This window comes from Nerophis lumbriciformis, linkage group LG03, assembly GCF_033978685.3.
Source record: "Nerophis lumbriciformis linkage group LG03, RoL_Nlum_v2.1, whole genome shotgun sequence".
Taxonomy (NCBI): domain Eukaryota; kingdom Metazoa; phylum Chordata; class Actinopteri; order Syngnathiformes; family Syngnathidae; genus Nerophis; species Nerophis lumbriciformis.
Window position 1 is genome coordinate 28,802,501 of NC_084550.2, and position 25,052 is coordinate 28,827,552.

At 38.5% G+C, this 25,052-nt stretch overlaps 1 protein-coding gene across 1 annotated transcript; it reads right to left on the reverse strand.

The window, feature by feature from the left end:
* Nucleotides 1-1,785: 1,785 nt before the first annotated feature.
* Nucleotides 1,786-23,612, reverse strand: LOC133582310 (intraflagellar transport protein 20 homolog A-like). Its single transcript, XM_061936480.2, has 7 exons — nucleotides 23,464-23,612; nucleotides 23,240-23,377; nucleotides 18,919-19,055; nucleotides 18,746-18,831; nucleotides 14,577-14,680; nucleotides 8,689-8,766; nucleotides 1,786-1,933 (listed from the first exon to the last, which is right to left on the reverse strand). Exons 3-7 carry the CDS (start codon nucleotides 19,043-19,045, stop codon nucleotides 1,930-1,932), a joined length of 399 nt encoding a protein of 132 aa, XP_061792464.1. The 5' UTR covers nucleotides 19,046-19,055; nucleotides 23,240-23,377; nucleotides 23,464-23,612; the 3' UTR covers nucleotides 1,786-1,929.
* Between the last annotated feature and the right edge of the window lie 1,440 nt (nucleotides 23,613-25,052).

Below are 25,052 nucleotides of genomic sequence, written 5' to 3' on the forward strand. Positions count from 1 at the left end.
CTGCATCTGGAGCTCCTTCAGCTCCTCTGTGGTCAGTTCTTCAGAGTGCTCATTGATGAGCTCGTTGATGTCGCTGTCGTTCATGTCCAGGCCCATGGACTTGCCCAGGGATAATATCTCCTTGATCACTGCCCCGGGTTCCAAAGTTTCAGAGTCCGTTTCAGACACGGCCTCGGGCCACAGCCTCTCCCATGCAGAGGTCAAGGTCCTCGTCGTAACGGCCTGCCAGGCCATGTCAATAATCCTGAGGCAGATCACGATGTTGTAGTGATCCTTCCAGAACTCTCGGTAGGTGAAGTCTGTGTACTCGGTCATCTCAAAGCAGTGGCGGAACAGGTGCCTGGTGAAGAGAGTCTTGAAACCCGAAATCACCTCGTCCATGGGCTGCAGGATAGGGGTGACGTTGACCGGAAGGTAGATAATCTTTATGAACTTGAACTCCTCCAGGATATCATCTTCGAGGTTGGGCAGGTGAGCAGGTGCATTGTCCAGGACCAGAAGGGCTTGCAGGGGTAGATTATTTTCCTGGAGGTATTTCTTAACGTCAGGACCAAAGACCAAATTCAACCACTCCACAAAGAACTGCTTGGTGACCCACGCCCTCTGGTTGGCCCTCCACATGACGGGCAGCTTGTCCTTCACAATATTGTTGGACTTAAAGGCTCTGGGGTTTTCAGAAAGGTGAACGAGCAGAGGCTTAATCTTACAGTCTCCGCTGGCGTTGGCGCACAGAGCGAGGGTGAGTCTATCCTGCAAGGGTTTTTTGCCCGGCATCGCCTGCTCCTCAGCCGTTGCACAAAACTTCTTTGGCATCTTCTTCCAAAAGAGTCTGGTCTCGTCGCAGTTGAAGACTTGCTGGGGGACGTATCCTTCAGCTGCGATGATTTCAGAAAAGGTTTTCAGGTAGTCGTCAGCCGCTTCCATATCTGAGCTCGCTACCTCACCGTTCCTGACGACAAAGCGAATGCCGATCCTCTTTTTAAATCCATCCAACCAGCCCCGGCTAGCTTTGAACTGCTCGGCTAATGCCTCGTCCGTCAAAGTTCCTGGGGTCTTCTGCAGTAAACTAGCGTAGATAGCTCGCGCCTTCTCGCAGATTATAGCCTCGGTCACGGTATCGCCTGCCAGCTGCTTCTCCTTCAACCACACCACCAGCAGCCTCTCCATGTCTTCATGGATCGCCGTCCTCTGCTTGGAAATTATTTTAATGCCCTTGGCTGGCGATATCGCCTTAATCAGCTCTTTCTGCTTGAGTATCGTGCAGATGGTGGAACTGCTGCGCTCGTACTCCCTCGCCAAGTCGACGACACGCACACCTTGGTCGTGTTTTTCCACTATTTCTTTCTTTAGTTCGAGGCACATCATTCGCTTTTTCCTCTCTCTGCTCTCCTTGGCGCTCACTTTCTTCGGACGCATGGTCAGCAAAATAACGGCCCGGACTAACAAACTTTGCCACAAGTCACTTCAACCCAATTTCAGCAAGCGACAACAATAAAAAAAATGAGCAGTACTTTAAAAAGCGTGTTGGTTGGGCTGCTCACATGTACCACTGTACTAAATAAAATAATTTAACCTCAGCTTTATCGGACTTCATGAAAACATTCCTGCCAGATTGGTGGTTTTAAGTCAGCTCCAGGGACAGATGATCATTTGTCAATGTCAAAACAAGAAATCTTTAACGTGTAGCCAATAGTGTGAAGTGTTTTTGTTTCTATGTTTGTTGCCAAACTAACTTATATTTACACTGAGTGTCGAAAAATGCTCATGCCTAGACTAATGACACAGCAACAGGAAGGTCTGGAGAGGTTCCTTGTCTTACTCCGGTATAGTTCAACTGGACTTAGAGGGGCACCCGTTGTCGGACTTGAATCTTCAACTTGTGGGATGGTCGCTCTACATATCAACGTAAACTCTGGCTGGCTTCTTGACTCAGCTGAAAAGAGACATTTGAACAAGTGAGTAAACAAGCGTAAATACTTTGATACTCTTATGGTTACCTTAATATTTTGTTGACTTTCTTTTAAAAGAGACAGAATATCAAGAACAAATCCTGCAATAAACTTTTAAGTGGAATTTTGCCCATTGTTCACAATCCTTATGAGAGACAAGAAGACCAGTTTTTTTTGCATTCTAATTTGTAAAAATCTGCTTGTTCTTGGAGGCTAGCAATGCAGCTAATGAGAGCAATTAATTCTACCTTGAAACGCATTCCAAAACCCTCACCTGTAACCACATTTCTGCCAGTTGGTGCTCGGTGTGTGTGTGTATTAGTCTTGTCCCGATACCAATATTTTGGTACAGGTACCAAAAGTTTTTCGGTACTTTTCTAAATAAAAGGGGACCACAAAAAATGTCATTATTGTCTTTATTTCAACAAAAAAATGCTAGGGTACATGAAACATATGTTTATTATTGCAATTTAGTCCTTAAACAAAATAGTGAACATACTAGACAACTTGTCTTTTAGTAGTAAGTAAACAAACAAAGACTCCTAATTAGTCTGCTGTAACATATTGTGTCATTTATACACCTATTATTTTGTACACATTATTAAGGACAAGTGGTATAAAATGGATTATTAATCTACTTGTTCATTTACTGTTAATATCTGCTTATTATCTGTTTTAACTAGGGATGTCCGATAATGGCTTTTTGCCGATATCCGATATTGTCCAACTCTTAATTACCGATACTGATATCAACCGATACCGATATCAACCGATACGACATATACAGTGGTGGAATTAACACATTATTATGCCTAATTTGGACAACCAGGTATGGTGAAGATAAGGTTGTTTTTTTTTAATTAATAAAATAAGATAAATAAATTAAAAACATTTTCTTGAATAAAAAAGAAAGTAAACCAATATAAAAACAGTTACATAGAAACTAGTAATTAATGAAAATGAGTAAAATTAACTGTTAAAGGTTAGTACTATTAGTGGACCAGCAGCACGCACAATTATGTGTGCTTACGGACTGTATCCCTGCAGACTGTATTGATATATAATGTAGGAACCAGAATATTAATAACAGAAAGAAACAACCCTTCTGTGTGAATGAGTGTAAATGGGGGAGGGAGGTCTTTTGGGTTGGTGCACTAATTGTAAGTGTATCTTGTGTTTTTTATGTTGATTTAATAAAAAAATAAATAAATGAAATAAAATAAAAAAATAAAAAACGATACCAATAATAAAAAAAACGATACCGATAATTTCCGATATTACATTTTAACGCATTTATCGGCCGATAATATCGGCAGGCCGATATTATCGGGCATCTCTAGTTAAAATGTAATAATCACTTATTCTTCTCTTATTTGATACTTTACATTAGTTTTGGATGATACCACACATTTGGATATCAATCCGATACCAAGTCGTTACAGGATCATACATTGGTCATATTCAAAGTCCTCATGTGTCCAGGGACGTATTTACTGACTTTATAAACATAATATACATATATAAAAAACGAAAGAAGATTTTGTGATGCTAAAAAATATCGATGTAATCATAGTAGTATCGACTAGATACGCTATTGTACGTGGTATCATTACAGTGGATGTTAGGTGTAGATCCACCAGTAGCGTTTGTTTGTATTGTAGCGTCCCGGAAGAGTTTGTGCTGCAGGGAATTCTGGGAATGTGTTCTGTAGTGTTTATGTTGTGTTGCAAATATTATTCCAAGATGTGTTTGTCATTGTTGTTTAGTGTGGTTTCACTATATGGCACATGTTTATGACAGTGTTGTTTAGTGTGGTTTCACTATATAGCACATGTTTATGACAGTGTTGTTTAGTGTGGTTTCACGATATGGCACATGTTTATGACAGTGTTGTTTAGTGTGGTTTCACTATATGGCACATGTTTATGACAGTGTTGTTTAGTGTGGTTTCACGATATGGCATATGTTTATGACAGTGTTTAGTGTGGTTTCACGATATAGCACATGTTTATGACAGTGTTGTTTAGTGTGGTTTCACTATATGGCACATGTTTATGACAGTGTTTAGTGTGGTTTCACTATATGGCACATCTTTATGACAGTGTTTAGTGTGGTTTCACTATATGGCACATGTTTATGACAGTGTTGTTTAGTGTGGTTTCACTATATGGCACATGTTTATGACAGTGTTGTTTAGTGTGGTTTCACGATATGGCACATGTTTATGACAGTGTTGTTTAGTGTGGTTTCACGGTATGGCATATGTTTATGACAGTGTTGTTTAGTGTGGTTTCACTATATGGCACATGTTTATGACAGTGTTTAGTGTGGTTTCACTATATGGCACATGTTTATGACAGTGTTGTTTAGTGTGGTTTCACTATATGGCACATGTTTATGACAGTGTTGTTTAGTGTGGTTTCACTATATGGCACATGGTTATGACAGTTTTGTTTAGTGTGGTTTCACTATTTGGCACATGTTTATGACAGTGTTGTTTAGTGTGGTTTCACTATATGGCACATGTTTATGACAGTGTTGTTTAGTGTGGTTTCACTATATGGCACATGTTTATGACAGTGTTGTTTAGTGTGGTTTCACTATATGGCACATGTTTATGACAGTGTTGTTTAGTGTGGTTTCCCTATATGGCACATGTTTATGACAGTGTTGTTTAGTGTGGTTTCACTATATGGCACATATTTATGACAGTGTTGTTTAACTATATGGCACATGTTTATGACAGTGTTTAGTGTGGTTTCACTATATGGCACATGTTTATGACAGTGTTTAGTGTGGTTTCACTATATGGCACATGTTTATGACAGTGTCGGCATTGTTCATACTGCCACACTTAGTGTGACATGTATGGCTGTTGAGTAAGTATGCGCTTCATTCGCCCGTGTACAGAGTGCAATGTGCTCAAAGTCAAGATGATTATGTCATTAGTTCATTATCGGGCACAATGGAATCTTGGTAAGCTGTGTTAGTTATAGACTATATGATTTGAGATAGTTTTATTGTGTAAAACGGACCAAACCCGCCACAAAAATAACAATAAGATTGATTTTTCAAAAATTATTTTATGGATTGATATAGATTGGCGCCTATACCTGTAACCTGTATAATAACCAAGCTGTAGCGACACTGAGGAACTATTTTTCTAGCGTACTAACACATGCCCTGGTATTAGCCGTAGAAGCTAACTACGGCAAGAGATTAGCTAGCATCTGCATTTGAGTTTGCAATTCACAACAATGTGATAGGACACCAATCTGTACTGAGTGAAAAACATGATCAATCATATTACAGTACAAGTAAAGTATTATTTCATGTTTTGTTTGTACACAGCTAGCCAGACAGTGTGTGTAGTGTAGTTGTAATAACACGCATGACGTGCTACGTGTATCATGGTCAATATTAAAGTGACTCACTCGATGGACAATTTGCTGGGGACGTTTTTTCCGGTTTATGTAGGTAAGCATTCCATTAATGTCAAAATAGCATAATTTCAAGCTCCACATTTCCAGCTTCAAAGTCATGCTGACCTCAACGCCAATGTCTCACCCTTCCTTTGTGCTCGCTTCTAGAAGCAGTAGTTCATCCTCTGTACACTCAGCTTAAAAAAAATTAGGTTGTGAATCCTCATTTGTCCAGAAATAGTTGTCTTTGTTGTTTGGTACCTAGTCTGCCATGATTAGAACATGCCAGAATTCGGAAGAAATGGAAATCTATGCGCAAAAGAAATCAGTGATTATTGATTAGCTTGCTTTTACAACGAATACCGAAGCATCCTGATGTGTTAGTACGCTAGGAAAATAGTTCTTCAGTGTTCACTCTTACAATAACAATGTAGCTACAGCTTGGTTATTATACAGGTTACAGAACGTAAATAAAGTATTGTTGATGTTTTTTGAATGCATTTTTAAAGTGATTTAGAGGTATAATTGATTGCTAACATTAGCTGCATCGCTAGCCACCAAGAACGAGACGATTTTTACATGTTAGAATGAAAAAAATAAACATTTTGTCTATCATAATGATTGTGAACGATTGGCAAAATTCCCCAAAAAAGTGCAGTTGCCCTTTAAGTTGGAAAAAAGTGTGATATTTTAATAAATAAATGTATTTAACATCACATTAAGAATCAGGGATGACTCTTCTGTTATTGCTATTCTCTACATTAGACAGGTTTGTATACAAAATGGTAATGTCAATATGTAGAATGATTCCATGCTTTTGTAAGATTGCTTGTGTTCTGAAGGTTTTCATATTTGTGTAAATTGTCCCTTTTAGTTCTATAGATAGATCATTTCTGTTAAGGGATTAATTATTATTATTTATTTCTATTTCATATGTGTTGTTTGGGAAGGTGAAATGTATTTTCTTTAAGTTGTTTAACCGTTGTTACGGTTGCCATGGTTACGGTTGCTATGGTTACGGGCAGTTCCGTTTCCGCCGGCAGGTAGAAAAAGCATTAAAAGAGCTTCAGCATTGACAGGCAGCGGAGCGTCGGTAGTATTACACGGGAGATAGAGTTCACCATAGTTGCAGATCGAAGAAGTAACTACTCTATGCTTCTTATTTAAGTGTGTCATAAGTGACAGTTAGTACATTAGTTTACGTTTAAGGACATTTGGGCGCTTCACGTTGCCAGTGGAGGTGAAGCGCATGCTAACCGCTAGTTAGCTCACCGCAGCTCGCACCTGTATTTGTTTGCTGCACCGTGACTTCACGAACGCCAGGTTCAGTCACATTTGGATTAAGTTTATTTAAGAGACACTCTCCCCTTTGACTGTTTTTCTGTTTGGAGAGCGAGTTTGAACATTGTATAGTTTAGTTGTGTGCTATCGTGGCTACATTGCTGCGAGGGAAGTGGAGAGCGCGAGGCACGAGTGTTAATAGCACGCGCTCACGCACTAGTCGACAGAGAGGTGACCCAGGACGAGGCTGGTTCTCCTCTCGCTCCAGACTAGACTCGTGAGGCAAGCTAAGAGGAAGCACGGCCGAGCCCTCCCCCCTTCTCTTCTCTTCTCTACAATGGGAGGTGTCCCCTATGGCGTCACATTAGTGCCAAAAATCCGAGCGCATAAAAACTGTTATCGCGCGCTGATTCTCCACTTCGTGCGCGCGCGCGACACCCTTTTGCGCGCGCATGGTGCCTTTTTGCGCGCGCGCGGTGCCTTTCTGTGCGCGTGCGGTGCCTTTTTGCGCGCGCGCGACGCTTTTCTGCGCGCTCTCTGTGTACTCCTGGCATCTCTCCTCGCACTCTCATGTTTCTTTTTGGCACTTTGGGGGCGGGTATGCTTAGACGGCCCCTTCTTTCTGATTGGTCAGGCGAAAAATGCTGACAAATACTCAGAGCCAATCAGAAGTATAGCAGGGCGGGTTATCGTCAATATGTATCAAGATTTACGGAGGTAGAAGTGGATAAAAAAAAATGTTGCGCGCTGATGGTTATTTCATACCTTTGAGTCACTTGAGAAAAGCGCTATATAAATATAATTCACTTCACTTCACACTTCGCTTTAAAAAAAAAAAGAAGACTTAATTGTGCAACATAGTTGTGTAGGGTCAGTGTTAGTCAGTTCTCTGATTATTTTAAACTGTTTCAGAATACATTATTAAAAGCTATTTTTAACATTTTAAAAACAAAATTCAAAGATTATTTTATTAATTTTATGGCTGAATCAAAAGAAATTCCATAAATTAGAAAACAAATGTTCAAGAAGAAGTGAAAATATAAAATAATGTTATGGTTGGATGTTATTGCTGGTGGACCAGTTCTGGCTGAAAGATGTGATTATGGTGTTTGTTGTCTTATTATTTATTTGGGTCATATTTTGTATTACCCTGTATTGTGTTTATGTGGTATGAAATAACCTTCATCAGCGCGCAACATTTTTTTTATCCACTTCTACCTCCGTAAATCTTGATACATATTGACGATGACCCGCCCTGCTATACTTCTGATTGGGTCTGAGTATTTGTCAGCATTTTTCGCCTGACCAATCAGAAAGAAGGGGCCGTCTAAGCATACCCGCCCCCAAAGTGCCAAAAAGAAACATGAGAGCGCGAGGAGAGATGCCAGGAGTACACAGAGAGTGCGCAGAAAGGCGTCGCGCGCGCGCAGAAAGGTACCGCGCGCGCGCAAAAAGGCACTGCGCGCGCACAGAAAGGCACCGCGCGCGCGCAAAAAGGCACCACGCGCGCGCAAAAGGGTGTTGCGCGCGCGCACAAAGTGGAGAATCAGCGCGCGATAACAGTTTTTATGCGCTCGGATTTTTGGCACTAATGTGACGCCATAGTCCCCCCTCTCCAACGCCCCCTTGGTATCCAGCAGTTTCAACTCACCCCACCCCACCCCTACGTGCACCAACGATACAGCAGGACCACAACAGACTATCTTCTGGCCCAGCCAAGGGGCCCAGGTTGGACTGTGTGTGTGTGTTGTGTAATTGATTTAGTGCGGGAGGTTCTATTGGGGAGGTAGCGTGTGAGTGGTGAGGAGTGTATGAGTGTAATTGTGTGTTTATTATTGTCTGATTATTGTATGTTATATGGTATATAGTAAATTGTTTAACTATATGAGTTGTCTCCTCTCACTCTCTCCTAGACTAGATTATTGGGTAAATAGTGAAAATTAGAGCATCCCCCAAGGTAATATACAGTCCTTTACAGGCTCCCGTACAGCTTGATTAGCTCTCTTTAGAACACAATCTCCAACACACATACTTACTTTTGCAGAATAAACTGGTTGATGAACTCGTTCTGTTCAGACTCCACTTTAGACAAGGCATCACACTCAATGCAATACCTGCAACAAACATAGCGACAGCATTAAGATCAATCTAGGCAACAAATATGTTTTCTTTTTACAATTCATACCTATTCCTGATTAAAAAGTGTATGTAATAAAAGGGCAGACAGTGGAAAATAATCTAAAACACGCAACAATTTCAAGGTTTTGCGATGAATACAACTGGTTTACATCAACATTTCCACAAGCAGTTCAAATTAAATCTACCAATTCTGAAAGAAAAGTGGTCAAATATCTACCAATAATTATTCTACAAAAAAAAAACCCATCCAGCTGAGGGAAATTTAACCAGATATTAGTCGGGCTAAATGGCCCGCATGATAATGGATGTTCGTATTTGAGTACTGTATGTATAAATTTGATGTGTTATTAAAAAAATCCTAACTTATTTGTGCACCAAATTCTTTTTAACAATGGTTGGGACTGTATGTTGTGTAATCCCTCCAAATAGAGCCGTTTAAAAATATTATGACATATGAATATGACGTCTATGCACAAACCACTTCACGCGACAACAGATGCTGTCGTGTTGGAGAACGGCAATTGGAATTCAAACAATGGCTATAATTCACAAATTGTAAAGGCCATATTTTTTGTTACACTTGTTAAAGCAGATGTGTCCAAAGTGCGGCCCGCAGCTCTTCTTTTTTTTTTAACGGCCTGTGGCACATTCTAAAAATCCATCCATCCATCCATTTTCTACCGCTTATTCCCTTTGGGGTCGCGGGGGGCGCTGGAGCCTATCTCAGCTACAATCGGGCGGAAGGCGGGGTACAACCTGGACAAGTCGCCACCTCATCGCAGGGCCAACACAGATAGACAGACAACATTCACACTCACATCCACACACTCTAAAAATACTATTACAAAAAAACAAAGAGCAAACAGATGAAATGTAACAAGCAAAAGTTGCAATATTGACTCAAACAACACAAAGCTGCAATGCAGGCTGTTTTTTAAACTCATTTCTGAAAAATAATAATGAATCAAAATCAATATTGTTATGAATTATTGACATATTGAAAGCTCCAAATACTTCACATCAAATATTCTACTTTAAAATATTTTTGTGAAGAACTATTGCACATTTTATGAGTTTTTGCCATAATAAAACAAATATTTCTGTAACAAAAAGCATAATAAAAACGTACAATCGATGGATAGATCTGGAAGTTTAAACGTTGGGAAAAAAAACAAAAAACTAAAGTGTGACTTTCTTTTTTTGTTGTTGTAATTATCAGTGGGACCCTTTTGGAGCCCTAATAATTTTAGTGGGATTTTTTTTAAACTGTCATTGTTTAAAAAAAAAAAAAAAGAATGAAAATCAATGTTATGAGTTATTGACCTATTTATGGCTCAAATTGCTTCACAACAAATAATCCACACTGAAAATTTTTGGGGGGTAAATGTTGCATATTTTGTATTTTTGCTTCAAAAAACAGCATTTTCTTAAAACAAAAAGGGCTTCAAACATTTATTTTTATTTTTATATTGACAGATCTTAAGCTGAGCTAAAGATTTACTGTAAACACTTTAAAAATTAATTTACGTCTTGTTTTTGAACATTTTTATGACATGAGACTTTTTCGGGTCCTGGGACCAAACGAGAGGAGCCCTTAAGGTAAAAAAAATAATAATAATATTAATAATAATAATAATAATAAAAATTAAAAAAATTAAAAATAATAATAAATAAATTTAAAAAAAAAAAAAATAATTATATATATATATATATATATATATATATATATATACATACATACATACATATATATAGTATTGGTTTAGAAATTGAGTTTAAGTCTCCACTTCAGTCTTGCTTGCTTGTTTTATTTTACAATGTGTGTTGGTGTGTAAAGGCAAAATATTTTTTTTAAAAGTATTGCTAGTATATGCTTTGGAAACAGATCTGTATTAAATCACCACCTGTGGAGGGCTTAGTTAATTACATTAACATAATACTACGTGGCAGAGGGGTTAGTGCATCTGCCTCACAATACGAAGGTCCTGAGTAGTCTTGGGTTCAATCCCCGGCTCGGGATCTTTCTGTGTGGAGTTTGCATGTTCTCCCCGTGACTGCGTGGGTTCCCTCCGGGTACTCCGGCTTCCTCCCACCTCCAAAGACATGCACCTGGGGATAGGTTGATTGGCAACACTAAATTGGCCCTAGTGTGTGAATGTGAGTGTGAAAGTTGTCTGTCTATCTGTGTTGGCCCTGCGATGAGGTGGCGACTTGTCCAGGGTGTACCCCGCCTTCCGCCCGATTGTAGCTGAGATAGGCTCCAGCGCCCCCCGCGACCCCAAAAGGGAATAAGCGGTAGAAAATGGATGGATGGATGGATAATACTAACTCACCAGTGCCTCCGTGGAAATGCCCGCCTCTACCTTAAAGAACTGCTCACTCCCAAATCCTCCACACGACACCTCTGCTCCGGACAGGCTAACCTCCTCCAACCTCTGAGGACAAAGCTCCGCCACTCCCAGTCTGTGGAACGCTCTCCCTGACCACCTGAGGGCACCACAGACTGTGGCTGCTTTTAAAAAAGGCTTAAAAACTCTTCTTTTAATTTTTTTTTTTTTTTTTAGATATATGTGTGCTAGTACTAGTTATTAGGCTGTTCTAGTTTTTTTTTTAACTATTTATTTTACTTGTTGGGGGCAGCTATTTGTGGTTCTAGTGTTGTTTTGTTTTTAAATGCACCGTAGCACTTTGAGGTTGTTTGCTCAATGTAAAGTGCTTTTACAAATAAAATATATTATTATTATTCATATTTTCATGTGTTGTGTGAGTTGCCTTATTAAAAAAAATCCGTTTTTATGCGTTCCTGCTGCGAGTGGTTGGGGGTAGAAAAGCAGGGTCAGTCACAGCATGTTTAGCATCAACTCCTAGTGTGGTTGGGAGGGCAAAGGTGAGTAGCGGAGAAGAGACGTGGAAATGGAAGAACATGTGAGAGTTGAATGGAAAAATGTACATTTAAACAACGCACCGACAAGAAATAAACTAGGGCTGCAACAACTAATCGATTTAAATCGATTATAAAAATACCGGTAGTTGGCGATTAATTTAGTCATCGATTCGTTGGATCTATGCTATGCGCATGCGTAGAGGCTCTTTTTTTTATAAACCTTTATTTATAAACTGCAACATTTACAAACAGCTGAGAAACAATAATCAAAACAAGTATGGTGCCAGTATGCTGTTTTTTTTCCCAATAAAATACTGGAAAGGATAGAAATGTAGTTTGTCTCTTTTATCCGATTATTAATCGATTAATCTAAGTAATAATCGACAGATTAATCGATTATTAAATTAGTTGTTAGTTGCAGCCCTAAAATAAACTAATAAACCATTGATGATAAAGATGGAGTGACATGCCTTCTTCTAGCCTACCACATCACTTTGTCTGGAGTGCAGCCATAGCTAACATTTGCAGCAAAAACGCGACCTGACAAATGTTACTTTAAGAAGCTACTTTCACTTTAAGTGAAGGAGAAAACTAAATATACATATCTACATCATTTCAGTTTTTAATACAGACAATATTTTTTCATTATTCCTTTGCCAGATAAGACTTTAAAAGAGAGCTATTGTTTTCATGCAGGCTGATTTTTCTAACATTATAGAAATCAGGTGTTGTCGTATAGTTTCAGAGGTTTACAAAAATATAGTGTGAAAAGGCATAACATATGTTGAGTAACCTCTGAATGTGTGTCTTTACTTTGGTATATTGAAAAGTAGCTGGTACACAGCGTGCGTACTTTATTTGTATTGAGATTAGAAGGTCTCAAAATAAACGTTGAATATTATTTGAGTACTGTATATTATTGTCTGGTGTCTCTTTTCACCCCACATCAGGGATGTCCAAACAATTACAATATATCGGGGGTTTTTTAACCTTTAGGGCTCCCCTCAAGTTTGGTCCCGGGGATCTGAAAGGGTCTCCGTCATAATTTGTTTTTAAATAAGTCATATAGGACTTTTTTTTCTCCAACGCTTAAATCTCGACATCAACTTTCTCACAGTATTAACTAGATCCGCTATGGACAGGACTCTCACACTATTAACTAGATCCACTATGGACTGGACTCTCAAACTATTAACTAGATCCACTATGGACTGGACTCTCACACTATTAACTAGATCCACTATGGATTGAACTCTCACACTATTAACTAGATCCACTATGGACTGGACTCTCACGCTATTAACTAGATCCGCTATGGACTGGATTCTCACACTATTAACTAGATCCACTATGGACTGGACTCTCACACTATTAACTAGATCCACTATGGACTGGACTCTCAAACTATTAACTAGATCCACTATGGACTGGACTCTCACACTATTAACTAGATCCACTATGGATTGAACTCTCACACTATTAACTAGATCCACTATGGACTGGACTCTCACGCTATTAACTAGATCCGCTATGGACTGGATTCTCACACTATTAACTAGATCCACTATGGACTGGACTCTCACACTATTAACTAGATCCACTATGGACTGGATTCTCACACTATTAACTAGATCCACTATGGACTGGACTCTCACGCTATTAACTAGATCCACTATGGACTGGACTCTCACGCTATTAACTAGATCCACTATGGACTGGACTCTCACGCTATTAACTAGATCCACTATGGACTGGACTCTCACACTATTAACTAGATCCACTATGGACTGGACTCTCGCGCTATTAACTAGATCCACTATGGACTCTCACACTATTATGTTAGATCCACTATGGACTGGACTCTCACACTATTATGTTAGATCCACTATGGACTGGACTCTCACACTATTAACTAGATCCACTATGGACTGGACTCTCACACTATTAACTAGATACACTATGGACTGGACTCTCACACTATTATGTTAGATCCACTATGGACTGGACTCTCACACTATTATGTTAGATCTACTATGGACTGGACTCTCACTATTATGTTAGATCCACTATGGACTGGACTCTCACTATTATGTTAGATCCACTATGGACTGGACTCTCACACTATTATATTAGATCCACTATGGACTGGACTCTCACACTATTATGTTAGATCCACTATGGACTGGACTCTCACTATTATGTTAGATCCACTATGGACTGGACTCTCACACTATTATGTTAGATCCACTATGGACTGGACTCTCACACTATTATGTTAGATCCACTATGGACTGGACTCTCACTATTATGTTAGATCCACTATGGACTGGACTCTCACACTATTATGTTAGACCCACTATGGACTGGACTCTCACACTATTATGTTAGATCCACTATGGACTGTACTCTCACACTATTAACTAGATCCACTATGGACTGGACTCTCACACTATTATGTTAGATCCACTATGGACTGGACTCTCACACTATTATGTTAGATCCACTATGGACTGGACTCTCACACTATTATGTTAGATCCACTATAGACTGGACTCTCACACTATTAACTAGATCCACTATGGACTGGACTCGCACACTATTATGTTAGATCTACTATGGACTGGACTCTCACAATATTAACTAGATCCACTATGGACTCTCACACATCTGGGGTCCCCTCCAAGGTTTCTCATTGTATCCCATTGGGTTGAGTTTTTCCTTGTCCTGATGTGGGATCTGAGCCCAGGGTGTCGTTGTGGCTTGTGCAGCCCTTTGAGACACTCATGATTTAGGGCTACATAAATAAACTTTGATTGTTTTGTTGTGACATATCATGTGCATGCTTTATTTTTGTTTACCTTTGTAGGTAATAATAGTATGTGTGATCATCCTTTCATTTACCTTTCAAGTTGCATCTTCTTCTCGGCGATGAGAGCGTGAAGCTGCTGTTGCAAGGCTTCTCTTTGCTTCGCCACCAACTTCAGAAGGTTTCTGGCTCCAATCACCTAATGTGGAACAGGTCAAACATCAGTAGTGTCAGGGACAACAAGTCTTAGTACAATAGTGTGACCCAGGGCCGATATATACATACACGCGTCGATACGGCTGTACCGATACATCAACTCGTAGACGCATCGCAATGCGACAAATAATATAAGTTAACAATGTAGAAACATTTTATATTTGACGTGATAGCTAAACCACAAAAACAAAAACCTCAGCAAACCAGAAGTTAAGCAGAAAAAAAACAGCCGCCCAGTTTATTCCACTTCCTGTTTTCTTCTTGGTGTTTTATGGCGGCAAACATCCATCTTATTGGCCCTCTGCCGCCACCTCGTGTTCCGGAGTGCAACTAAGGAAATGGCATTACGTTCCCCAGAGTTTTAAAAAGTGCACCCACACACTGACACTACACACGTTTTCCCTCAATAATCATATTGTTATTAACTTCCTAACATAAAGCGACATTTCCACTCAAATCCTAGAATAAATAAGGAGGAAACACACAGGTTTGCCAACATGGCGTAGAGTGGAAACTTGACCGGAAAGAAAGAATCCGCCGGACAGCTTTTAAAGACGGACTGTTTGTATTATTTGCATTTATTTATTTTTTGTATGATAGAAGTGCTTTATTCTTATTTTATAAACCTTTACTTATAAATTTCAACAATTACAAACTGTTGAGAAATAATAATCAAAGTAAATACAAAAACAATACAAAAAGAGTACAAAAACATTACAAAACAGTGCCAGGGGGTTTGTAAATTCAAATGAACTCAAATAGAATGCAAAAAAATGATATGTATATATATATATATATATATATATATATATATATATATATATGTATATATATATATATATATATATATATATATATATATATATATATATAAAAAACAAAGTGCAAAGCCATAGGCTCATTCAATTTCAGTAAACAACTTAAATTTGGATACAGCATCATCGTTTTCACAGCTTTTTGGTTGTTAGAGGTAGAGAGTGTTTTAATGTAGAGTTCTAATTGTTTTTTAAAGGCACAAAAAACAGGTCGGGTGGACTGTTTGTATTATCCTACAGAAAGATTGTGATTATTGCTAAACAAATGATTTCTAAATACTTAAAAAAAAAATATTTTGAAGATATTTTTTGTATTAAACTTGCTCGTACCAAAACCAGAGAAAACATCAAATAATTTAGATTAAAAAAAAAAAAAGTTACGTCTAAAAGCACTTCATGCAACTCCATCCATCCATTTGCTACCGCTTGTCCCTTTTGGGGTCGCGGGGGGTGCTGCAACTCACTTTATTTATTTATTTTTTTGTAATTTTATAAACCTTTATTTATAAATTGCAACATTTGCAACTCACTTTATTTACTAAGGTCAGCTTTTTGGTTGTTAAAAAAAAAATGTGTTGGATCGTTTGGTCTTACGTTATTAAAAGATGACGGCGGTAAATGTGTCTGTTTTCTTCAATGAATGGGTGTATTGTTTAAAAATAAAATATGTATCATAATAATGTCGAAGCACCCTGAATTGTAATGGAATCATTCTGTACTCACCATGTCCATGAATGCCACATTATTGTATATATATATATATATATATATATATATATATATACACACACACACACACACACACACACACACACACACACACACACACACACACACACATCTGACATCACATGGACAAAGATAAGACCTTCTGGAGGAAAGTTCTGTGGTCAGATGAAACAAAAATGGAGCTGTTTGGCCATAATACCCAGCAATATGTTTGGAGGAGAAAAGGTGAGGCCTTTAATCCCAGGAACACCATGCCTACCGTCAAGCATGGTGGTGGTAGTATTATGCTCTGGGTCTGATTTGCTGCCAATGGAACTGCTGCTTTAAATGGGACAATGAAAAAGGAGGATTAGCTCCAAATTGTTCAGGACAAGCTAAAATCATCAGCCCAGAGGTTGGGTCTTGGGCACAGTTGGGTGTTCCAACAAGACAATGACCCCAAAAGTGGTAAAGGAATGGCTAAATCAGGCTAGAATGAAGGTTTTAGAATGGCCTTCCCAAAGTCCTGACTTAACCGTGTGGACAATGCTGAAGAAACAAGTCCTTGTCAGAAAAGCAACACATTTAGCTGAACTGCAGCAATTTAGTGGTCAAGTGGTCAAACAGAAGCTTGTGGATGGCTACCAAAAGCGTCTTATTGCAGGTAAACTTGCCAAGGGACATGTAAGCAAATATTAACATTGCTGTATGTATACTTTTGACCCTCACATTTTCAGTAGAGCCATAATAAATTCATAAAAGAAGCAAACTTCATGAATGTTTTTTGTGACCAACAAGTATGTGCTCCAATCACAAAAAAAATAAGAGATGTAGAAATGATCGGAAACTCAAGACAACCATGACATTATGTTCTTTACAAGTGTACCGTATTTTTCATAGTATAAGTCGCACCGGAGTATAAGTCGCACCTGCCGAAAATGCATAATAAAGAAGAAAGAAAACATATATAAATCGCACTATAAAACGCCAAACTATGAAAAAAACTGTGACTTATAGTCCGAAAAATACGGTATGTACACTTTTGACCACCACTGTACACATAATTTCTGTGTTTTTTCCCTAATCCACATTGGGTTAAAATGAGAAATACAGGTGCAAAAATATACATACTGTACATTCAGCTATGTGGTGGTTAATGGGGGTTAAATTTTTTGTTCATGATTTACTGCAAAATAATGAATTCCAAAGCACTCAGAGCAGTAGAAAAGTCCAAGAAACAGAGTGAAGATCTTAGACGGAGAAGTGTACATGTACACAGATTGCTAGGTCATGCATAATTCCAATGGTAGAATTTGCACAAATAGGCGAGCAACATTGAGGAATTTTAAGAAGTAAAAAGCGGGTGAATTGAAGATATAAGTTGTGTAATCATTCCACCCTGGAAAAGAAGAATACAGTAGTCCAGTGGTTCTTAACCTTGTTGGAGGTAGCGAACCCCACCAGTTTCATATGCGCATTCACCGAACCCTTCTTTAGTGAAAAATAAAATGTTTTTTTTTTAAATTCAAGACAAAGTTATATGTTTTTGGTAACACTTTAGTATGGGGAACATATTCTAAGTAACAAAGACTTAATTTAGAGTTATTTGGACACTAGGGGAACATATTCTAAGTAACAAAGACTTAATTTAGAGTTATTTGGTTAGGGTTAGGGCATACTTGCCAACCTTGAGACCTAGAGGGGGGGTGTATATTGTAGCGTCCCGGAAGAGTTAGTGCTGCAAGGGGTTCTGGGTATTTGTTGTGTTGTGTTTATGTTGTGTTACGGTGTGGATGTTCTCCCGAAATGTGTTTGTCATTCTTGTTTGGTGTGGGTTCACAGTGTGGCGCATATATGTAACAGAGTTAAACTTGCTTATACGGCCACCCTCAGTGTGACCTGTATGGCTGTTGATCAAGTATGCGTTGCATTCACTTAAGTGTGTGTAAAAGCCGCATATATTGTGTGACTAGGGTCCGGGTGGAAATCGGGATAATTTCGGGAGAATGGTTGCCCCGGGAGATTTACGGGGAAGCACTGAAATTCGTGAGTCTCCCGGGAAAATCGGGAGGTTTGGCAAGTATGGGTTAGGGTCAGGGTTAGAGGGTTAGGGTCAGGGTTATAATAAGGCCATGCCGAATAAGGCATTAATAAGTACTTAATAATAAATAGTTAAGAGCCAGTATGTTACTCATTTGCATGTTAATAAGCAACTAATTAATGGTGAATATGTTCCCCATACTAAAGTGTTACCATGTTTTTTTTACTGGTGCATAAAATGAACTGTGCATGAACATCACCTTGTTCAAAGAACAAAACCAACACAGTGCATAAAAAACCAACACAGTGCATAAACTCACAACAAATTACACACCTGCAAATCAGTCAGCTGGTTCGATCGAACCCAGGTTATGAACCACTGCAGTAGTCCAAATACATCATTAAACTTCCACATGAAATGGCATTCGGGCCACTTTTACTGTACATCAGGAACAACTTGCCTCCACAAAAAAGCCCAACATTACCTTGAACTTTTCCGCCTCGGTTTCTTTTGCCAGCTCATCAACCAGCTGAATCAGACCTCCCACCTTGTCCTGAAACTGTTCAATTTCTGTAAAAGACAGCAGGCTTACAGTACGGCACGCCATGTTTCCTTTGCACGGACAGAACTGACAAAAACAAGAGGGAAAATCCTTACTGGTGACAAATTCTTTGCACTCCTCCTTGAGCTCGGAGGTGTTTTGGCTGACATCTGGGTCGAGGGCTCGCAACTTGTTGAGGTCATCAAAAAAAATGCCCTCTTCTTTGATTAGCTCTTGAGCCATAGCCAGGGGCCTAGACAGATGGAAGCAGTTCAATCATGCTGAACATGAGTTTAGTTGACACAGTTTGTATCAACTCCACCCCACAGATGTCCAACTGGTCTGGGATCTGTATAGAACATTCCAGCGACGCTATTGTTTAGTCGTCATAAACCACACATGTTCAGTGTGTGCTCATTTCCACAACCTGGACTCTGAACCTTTGAGTGACACCTCAGTCAACCCAAGAGATGACAGTTTATTACACCAGGTGTCCAAAGTGCGGCCCGCAGGTCATTCTAAAAAATACTATTACAAAATAACATAACATTTGGGCATAGAGATGAAAAGTAACGAGAAAAAGTTGCAATGTTACATTGTTTTCTTTAAAAAACATGAATTCAAATCAACATTGTTATGAATTACTGACCTATTGAAGGCTCCAATTACTTCACATTAGAGCTGAAACGATTCCTGGAGTGACTCGAGTAATTCGATTGCAAAATATATTCGAGGAATTTTTGCTGCCTCGAGGCGTCGTTAAGTTTTTTTTACGGCATTTTGCCTCGTTTAGTAAACAGTAGTCAAAGCAGGGGATTTGCGTGGAGAAACCACCATTTAGACGGCACCGTATAATAATCATAAGCACCTGTTTTTATTAGCATACACAAATTGGCACAATCAACCACGGACGCATTTCAGCTGTGCGTGTCAGCCTTCAATAATGAAAACAGAGGTTTAGGAAATAAAAGACAATTAGGACAAACACAATTAATTGAGGGCACATTTTTACATGTATAATTAAACCTTAATTAAGCAAAAATATGATTTATTCGATTGCTCGATTAATTGATCGGGATATTCGATAGAATACTCGATTACTAAAATATTCGATAGCTGCAGCTCTACTTCCGTCAAGTGTTCCACTCTGAAATATTTTTCTAAAAAAAATTTAATATTTTGTATGTTGTTTACCATAAAATAAAAAAATGTTCTGATAAAAATGGCATTAAACAAATAATACGTAAATAATAATAATAATAACTTATAATCAAAGAACAGATCTTGAAGTTGATCTAAAGATTTAAGCGTTGAAAGTAAACAAATAAAAAATTATGTGTGACTTCTTTTTAATACTTTTGGATACCTGAGAGTTTTAGAGGAATTTAAAAAAAGGAGTGAAAAAAAAGAAGCTGTCATTGCTAAAAAAAACAACGCATAATAAATGTTGTGAATTATTGACTTATCAAAGGCTATAATTACTTTGCATCAAATATTACACTTATAAATATTCTTTGGGGAAAATATTGCATATGTTGTGTGTTTGCCATGTGAAAAAATGTTTTCTATGACAAAAAGGGCATTCAATACACAAACAAAAAAATAATAGAAACATTATAATCGAAGGATGGCTCTTGAACATGATCTAGAGATTTAAGTGTTGAAAGTAAAAACCTAAAAAAATACTGTATTAATCATTTTGAATACTTTTGGATCCCTGAGAATTTTAGTGGGATTTTCTTTAAAAAAACAACAATTTACCACTAAAAAATTTTTTTTTTTAAATAAATCCCAATAAATGTTATGAATTATTGACCTATTGAAGGCTGTAATTGCTTTGGATCAAATATTCCACTTTGAAAATATTTTTGGGGGCAAAAAATATTGCATATTTGCCACATAAAAAATACAGTTTCTATGACAAAGGGCTATAAATACACAAACAAAAAATATATTTAAAAAAATAATAATAAAAAATGATGATCAAATAGTCAGAAGTTCTTATAACGGATATTACGGAAACGTGTGTTATTGTTTACACTCTGACAAGCTATTTTTGAAACCAACTCGGATATTCCCGCTTCCCAGTGCAAATGGAACACACCATTTAAAAATGTCATTTAAAACATCTGTACGCACGTGCAACACTTAAGACCTTCAGTATATCAGTATGTGGAATTAAATGATGGAACGGATTAAGCAAAAAAATCAAACAATGTACTAATATGATCCACTTCAAGAAATTCCTCAAACTTAAAGTGTTAACAAAATACAAAGAATAATTTTTTTTCTAAACATTCTGAATTTATCTCATCCATCCATTCATTTTCAAGATAATCTTACTCATCTCACCATATGAAATATAACTTACTTCACCATATATTATTTAAGTATTTATTTATTTTTATTGTTATTACTTATGGAGTATATTGTGAATACAGTGAGAACAAGAAGTGAACAAAATTTTTAGCAACTGCTATGTATGTGTGATGTATCATGTTGTATGCGTGCATGTGTGATGTATCATGTTGTATGCATGCATGTTCAAAATAAACTCAAACTCAACTCAACCATAACGGCAGCCAAGGACGTTAAAATAACATCCAAACTGCGACCATTTATTCACGATAATGTGGAAACACTGCTGATGGTGTGTTTGACTGAGAAGCAGCTGGAAAGGAAATAAAATAGACATCCACTTTCTATTACCGTATTTTCCGCACTATAAGGCGCACCTAAAAACCACAAATTTTCTCAAAAGCTGACAGTGCGCCTTATAACCCGGTGCGCTTTATATATGGATAAATATTAAGATTCATTTTCATAAAGTTTCGGTCTCGCAACTTCGGTAAACAGCCGCCATCTTTTTTCCCCGTAGAAGAAGCGCGCGGTGCATGCTGGGATATGTGACGTTTCATTTCCATTTGTGTGTTTATGTAAAGACCCCAAAATGGCTCCTATTAAGTGTGTTGTCTGTCTAATTATAAATAATGCAGACGAGGCGTGTTAACTGAGTTCTCAACGTTTACTCACAGCGTGCTCATAACCACATTCTAACTGCCAGCATACAACAACGCTTCTCAGGGCTACCGCGCATGCTCGTAACTATCGTTGCATGCTGGGTAGTGTAGTTGTTATATTTGCTAGCTCATAACAGCACATTAAGAGACACGCTTACGCGCTTAATTCAATACTCGCCGTCATTCCGGGTGGATTGACAAAAGACCTCCAGCCGCTAGATATTGGTGTCAACAGGGCATTCGAAGCTAGACTGCTAACTGCGTGGGAACAGTGGATGACGAAGAAGCGCGCGGTGCATGCTGGGATATGTGACGTTTCATTTCCATTTGTGTGTTTATGTAAAGACCCCAAAATGGCTCCTATTAAGTGTGTTGTCTGTCTAATTATAAATAATGCAGACGAGGCGTGTTAACTGAGTTCTCAACGTTTACTCACAGCGTGCTCATAACCACATTCTAACTGCCAGCATACAACGCTTCTCAGGGCTACCGCGCATGCTCGTAACTATCGTTGCATCCTGGGTAGTGTAGTTGTTATATTTGCTAGCTCATAACAGCACATTAAAAGACACGCTTACGCGCTTAATTCAATACTCGCCGTCATTCCGGGTGGATTGACAAAAGACCTCCAGCCGCTAGATATTGGTGTCAACAGGGCATTCGAAGCTAGACTGCTAACTGCGTGGGAACAATGGATGACAGAAGGCGAACACACCTTCACTAAGACGAGGAGGCAGCGCCAGACGACGCCAACATCTGCCAGTGGATCGTAAATTTGCCCAACTTTTCACTTCGGACACCGAAGACGAAGGATTTACGAATGAAGAATAACTTCAGAAAGTGAGCGCTATGTTTATTTTGTGTGTTGTGACATTAACGTTCGAGCAACATTATGTTGCTATTGCTCTGCACTATTTTGAATTTTACTATGTTTGTGATTGCACATTTGCGTACATTTTGGGAGTGAACAGAGTTGTTAGAACGCTGGTTTTTAATATATTATTAAAGTTTGACTGACCTATCTGACTGTTTTTTTGACATTCCCTTTAGCGCAGCGTAGGCGCGGCTTATAGTCCGGGGCGGTTTATTGGTGGACAAAGTTATGAAATATGCCATTCATTGAAGGTGCGGCTAATAATCCGGTGCGCCTTATAGTGCGGAAAATACGGTACATTACATTATACCACAGTTGTTTGTAGTACATTCTATTGCATTGTTTCATTCAATATTTCTTACCTATACGTTGTTAAATGTTAAAATGGTGTTTTGGGGTGCAGTGACCAATTTGAATGCTTCCCATTCATTTCAATGGAAGACAATGATTTGACGTACAATTGTTTCGAGTTAGAGCTAGTCACAGAACCAATTCAACACGTACGTTGAGGTACTATGTAAACGTCCAGTTAGTCCTACTTGCCTGACTTCTTGTGTAGGTTCAGTCCCCGCTGGATAACCGCTGCTATGACCGCTGGATAAGAGCTGCTATGACCGGGGTGTCGTCCCAATTTCCCCCGCAGGAAGTTGGAGAAGCTCCCGGTAAAAAAAAAACTGATGGCTAGATGGAAAACCGCACACAAAATAAACATTGGGACTTTAACTACTTCTTACTGATGGTGAGTCAATACTAAATGTTATTCTTACCTGTTCGAGTATTTTAAGGGTTTGAAACCATTGACATTTATTGTGTTGTCGAGACAAGAGAAAAGCCACTAAACGGAAAATCCTCCTAGCAACTCCACAACAATTGGATATGTGCCCGGAGGCGGAAGTACTACGGCAACTCCGTTAGGACAAACTGCATCCGGGCAAGGAAGCGGAAGTACTACGGCAACCATAGACATGTTCTAATCTAAGGGTACGCAGCATGGAGCGCTACTGCCTACTGGCGATGACGAGACGCGGGGCCGCCATCTTGGAGTGGTGATCCGCTCCACTCAGAGCAATTCATTTGGCAGGAGCAATGAACTGTCAGCGCATTTCATTCATTTTACCTCACTGAATACCACTGATTTTCACCCGCTTTTTTGTCATACGTGTAGCTATGATAAAGGACACATGTTTTATTATTCATAGTTTGCTTAACAGTAATAGAATATTCTTATATGCTATAAATGATCAAAACTGGGAATATAATCCCTGAGAAGGGGTGAAAAAACGGTCAGCTATTTTTAAATTGAAGAAACAATATGATTAGGTTATATATACATGCGTATATCCTACATAAACAATGCATGAATACATTATATATCTATATATCTTAGGGACCTATAGACTATATCTCTGTTGCTACAGTAGCAGAGAGTTTATTCTGTCTTGACACATTGTATTGATATTTTCTATTACATTCTTCCCTTAAATGATCATGTTTAAAGTGATTGTTTTATATGTATTTTTATGTATGTCGCTTTGGATAAAAGCGTTTGCCAAATACTTCAACATAAACATATATACACACCTGAAAGTCTTTATATCAGCTAAAACCACCAATCTGTTTCACTAGATTCAGAATAAAAGCAAATTCTGTCTTACCCAACAATGTTAGTATTTGAATATTGTTACTTGAAGACTTATTCCTGGTTACAATTATACTGTAAAGAAAGTATTGTCTTATGCTTTGCCTAAAATGAGAATGCCTCATAATCAGTGGAGGCTGGTGAATTTTGTTTTAGGTGGGGCTGAAAGTTTGTAAAGCAAACCCCTGTAGGGGCGTCATCCTCCCCCAGAAGATTTCTTTGTGATTTTCACATACAAATGAAGCATTCTGGTGCATTCTGACAAAATAATGAAGACAAAATAGAACATTTCATAGGTTTGCAGAGAACTATATACAATATGCACACTCTTTTCACAAAATACAACCAATAGTACGTTAACGTTAAATCTTACTTGTGAAAAGTAATCCCCTGATTCCTATTTTAAACAGTCCGTTCATTTGAGCAGGAAAACGCTGAACACCATCTTTGTTTTCTACCTGTCAACTGTCAGTTTAGCATCTTTGTTTTCTACCTGTCAACTGTCAGTTTAGCATCTTTGTTTTCTACCTGTCAACTGTCAGTTTAGCATCTTTGTTTTCTACCTGTCAACTGTCAGTTTAGCATCTTTGTTTTCTACCTGTCAACTGTCAGTTTAGCATCTTTGTTTTCTACCTGTCAACTGTCAGTTTAGCATCCTTGTTTTCTACCTGTCAACTGTCAGTTTAGCATCTTTGTTTTCTACCTGTCAACTGTCAG

Bases quoted from the DNA above. Each gene is read 5' to 3' on its own strand.
- LOC133582310 (XM_061936480.2), bottom strand. From the start codon at position 19,045: ATGGCTCAAGAGCTAATCAAAGAAGAGGGCATTTTTTTTGATGACCTC. The intron at 18,832-18,918 runs GTAAGGATTTTC...TGTCTTTTACAG, and splicing joins GTGCAAAGAATTTGTCACCA to AAATTGAACAGTTTCAGGAC. The intron at 14,681-18,745 runs GTAATGTTGGGC...GTTCCACATTAG, and splicing joins CCGAGGCGGAAAAGTTCAAG to GTGATTGGAGCCAGAAACCT.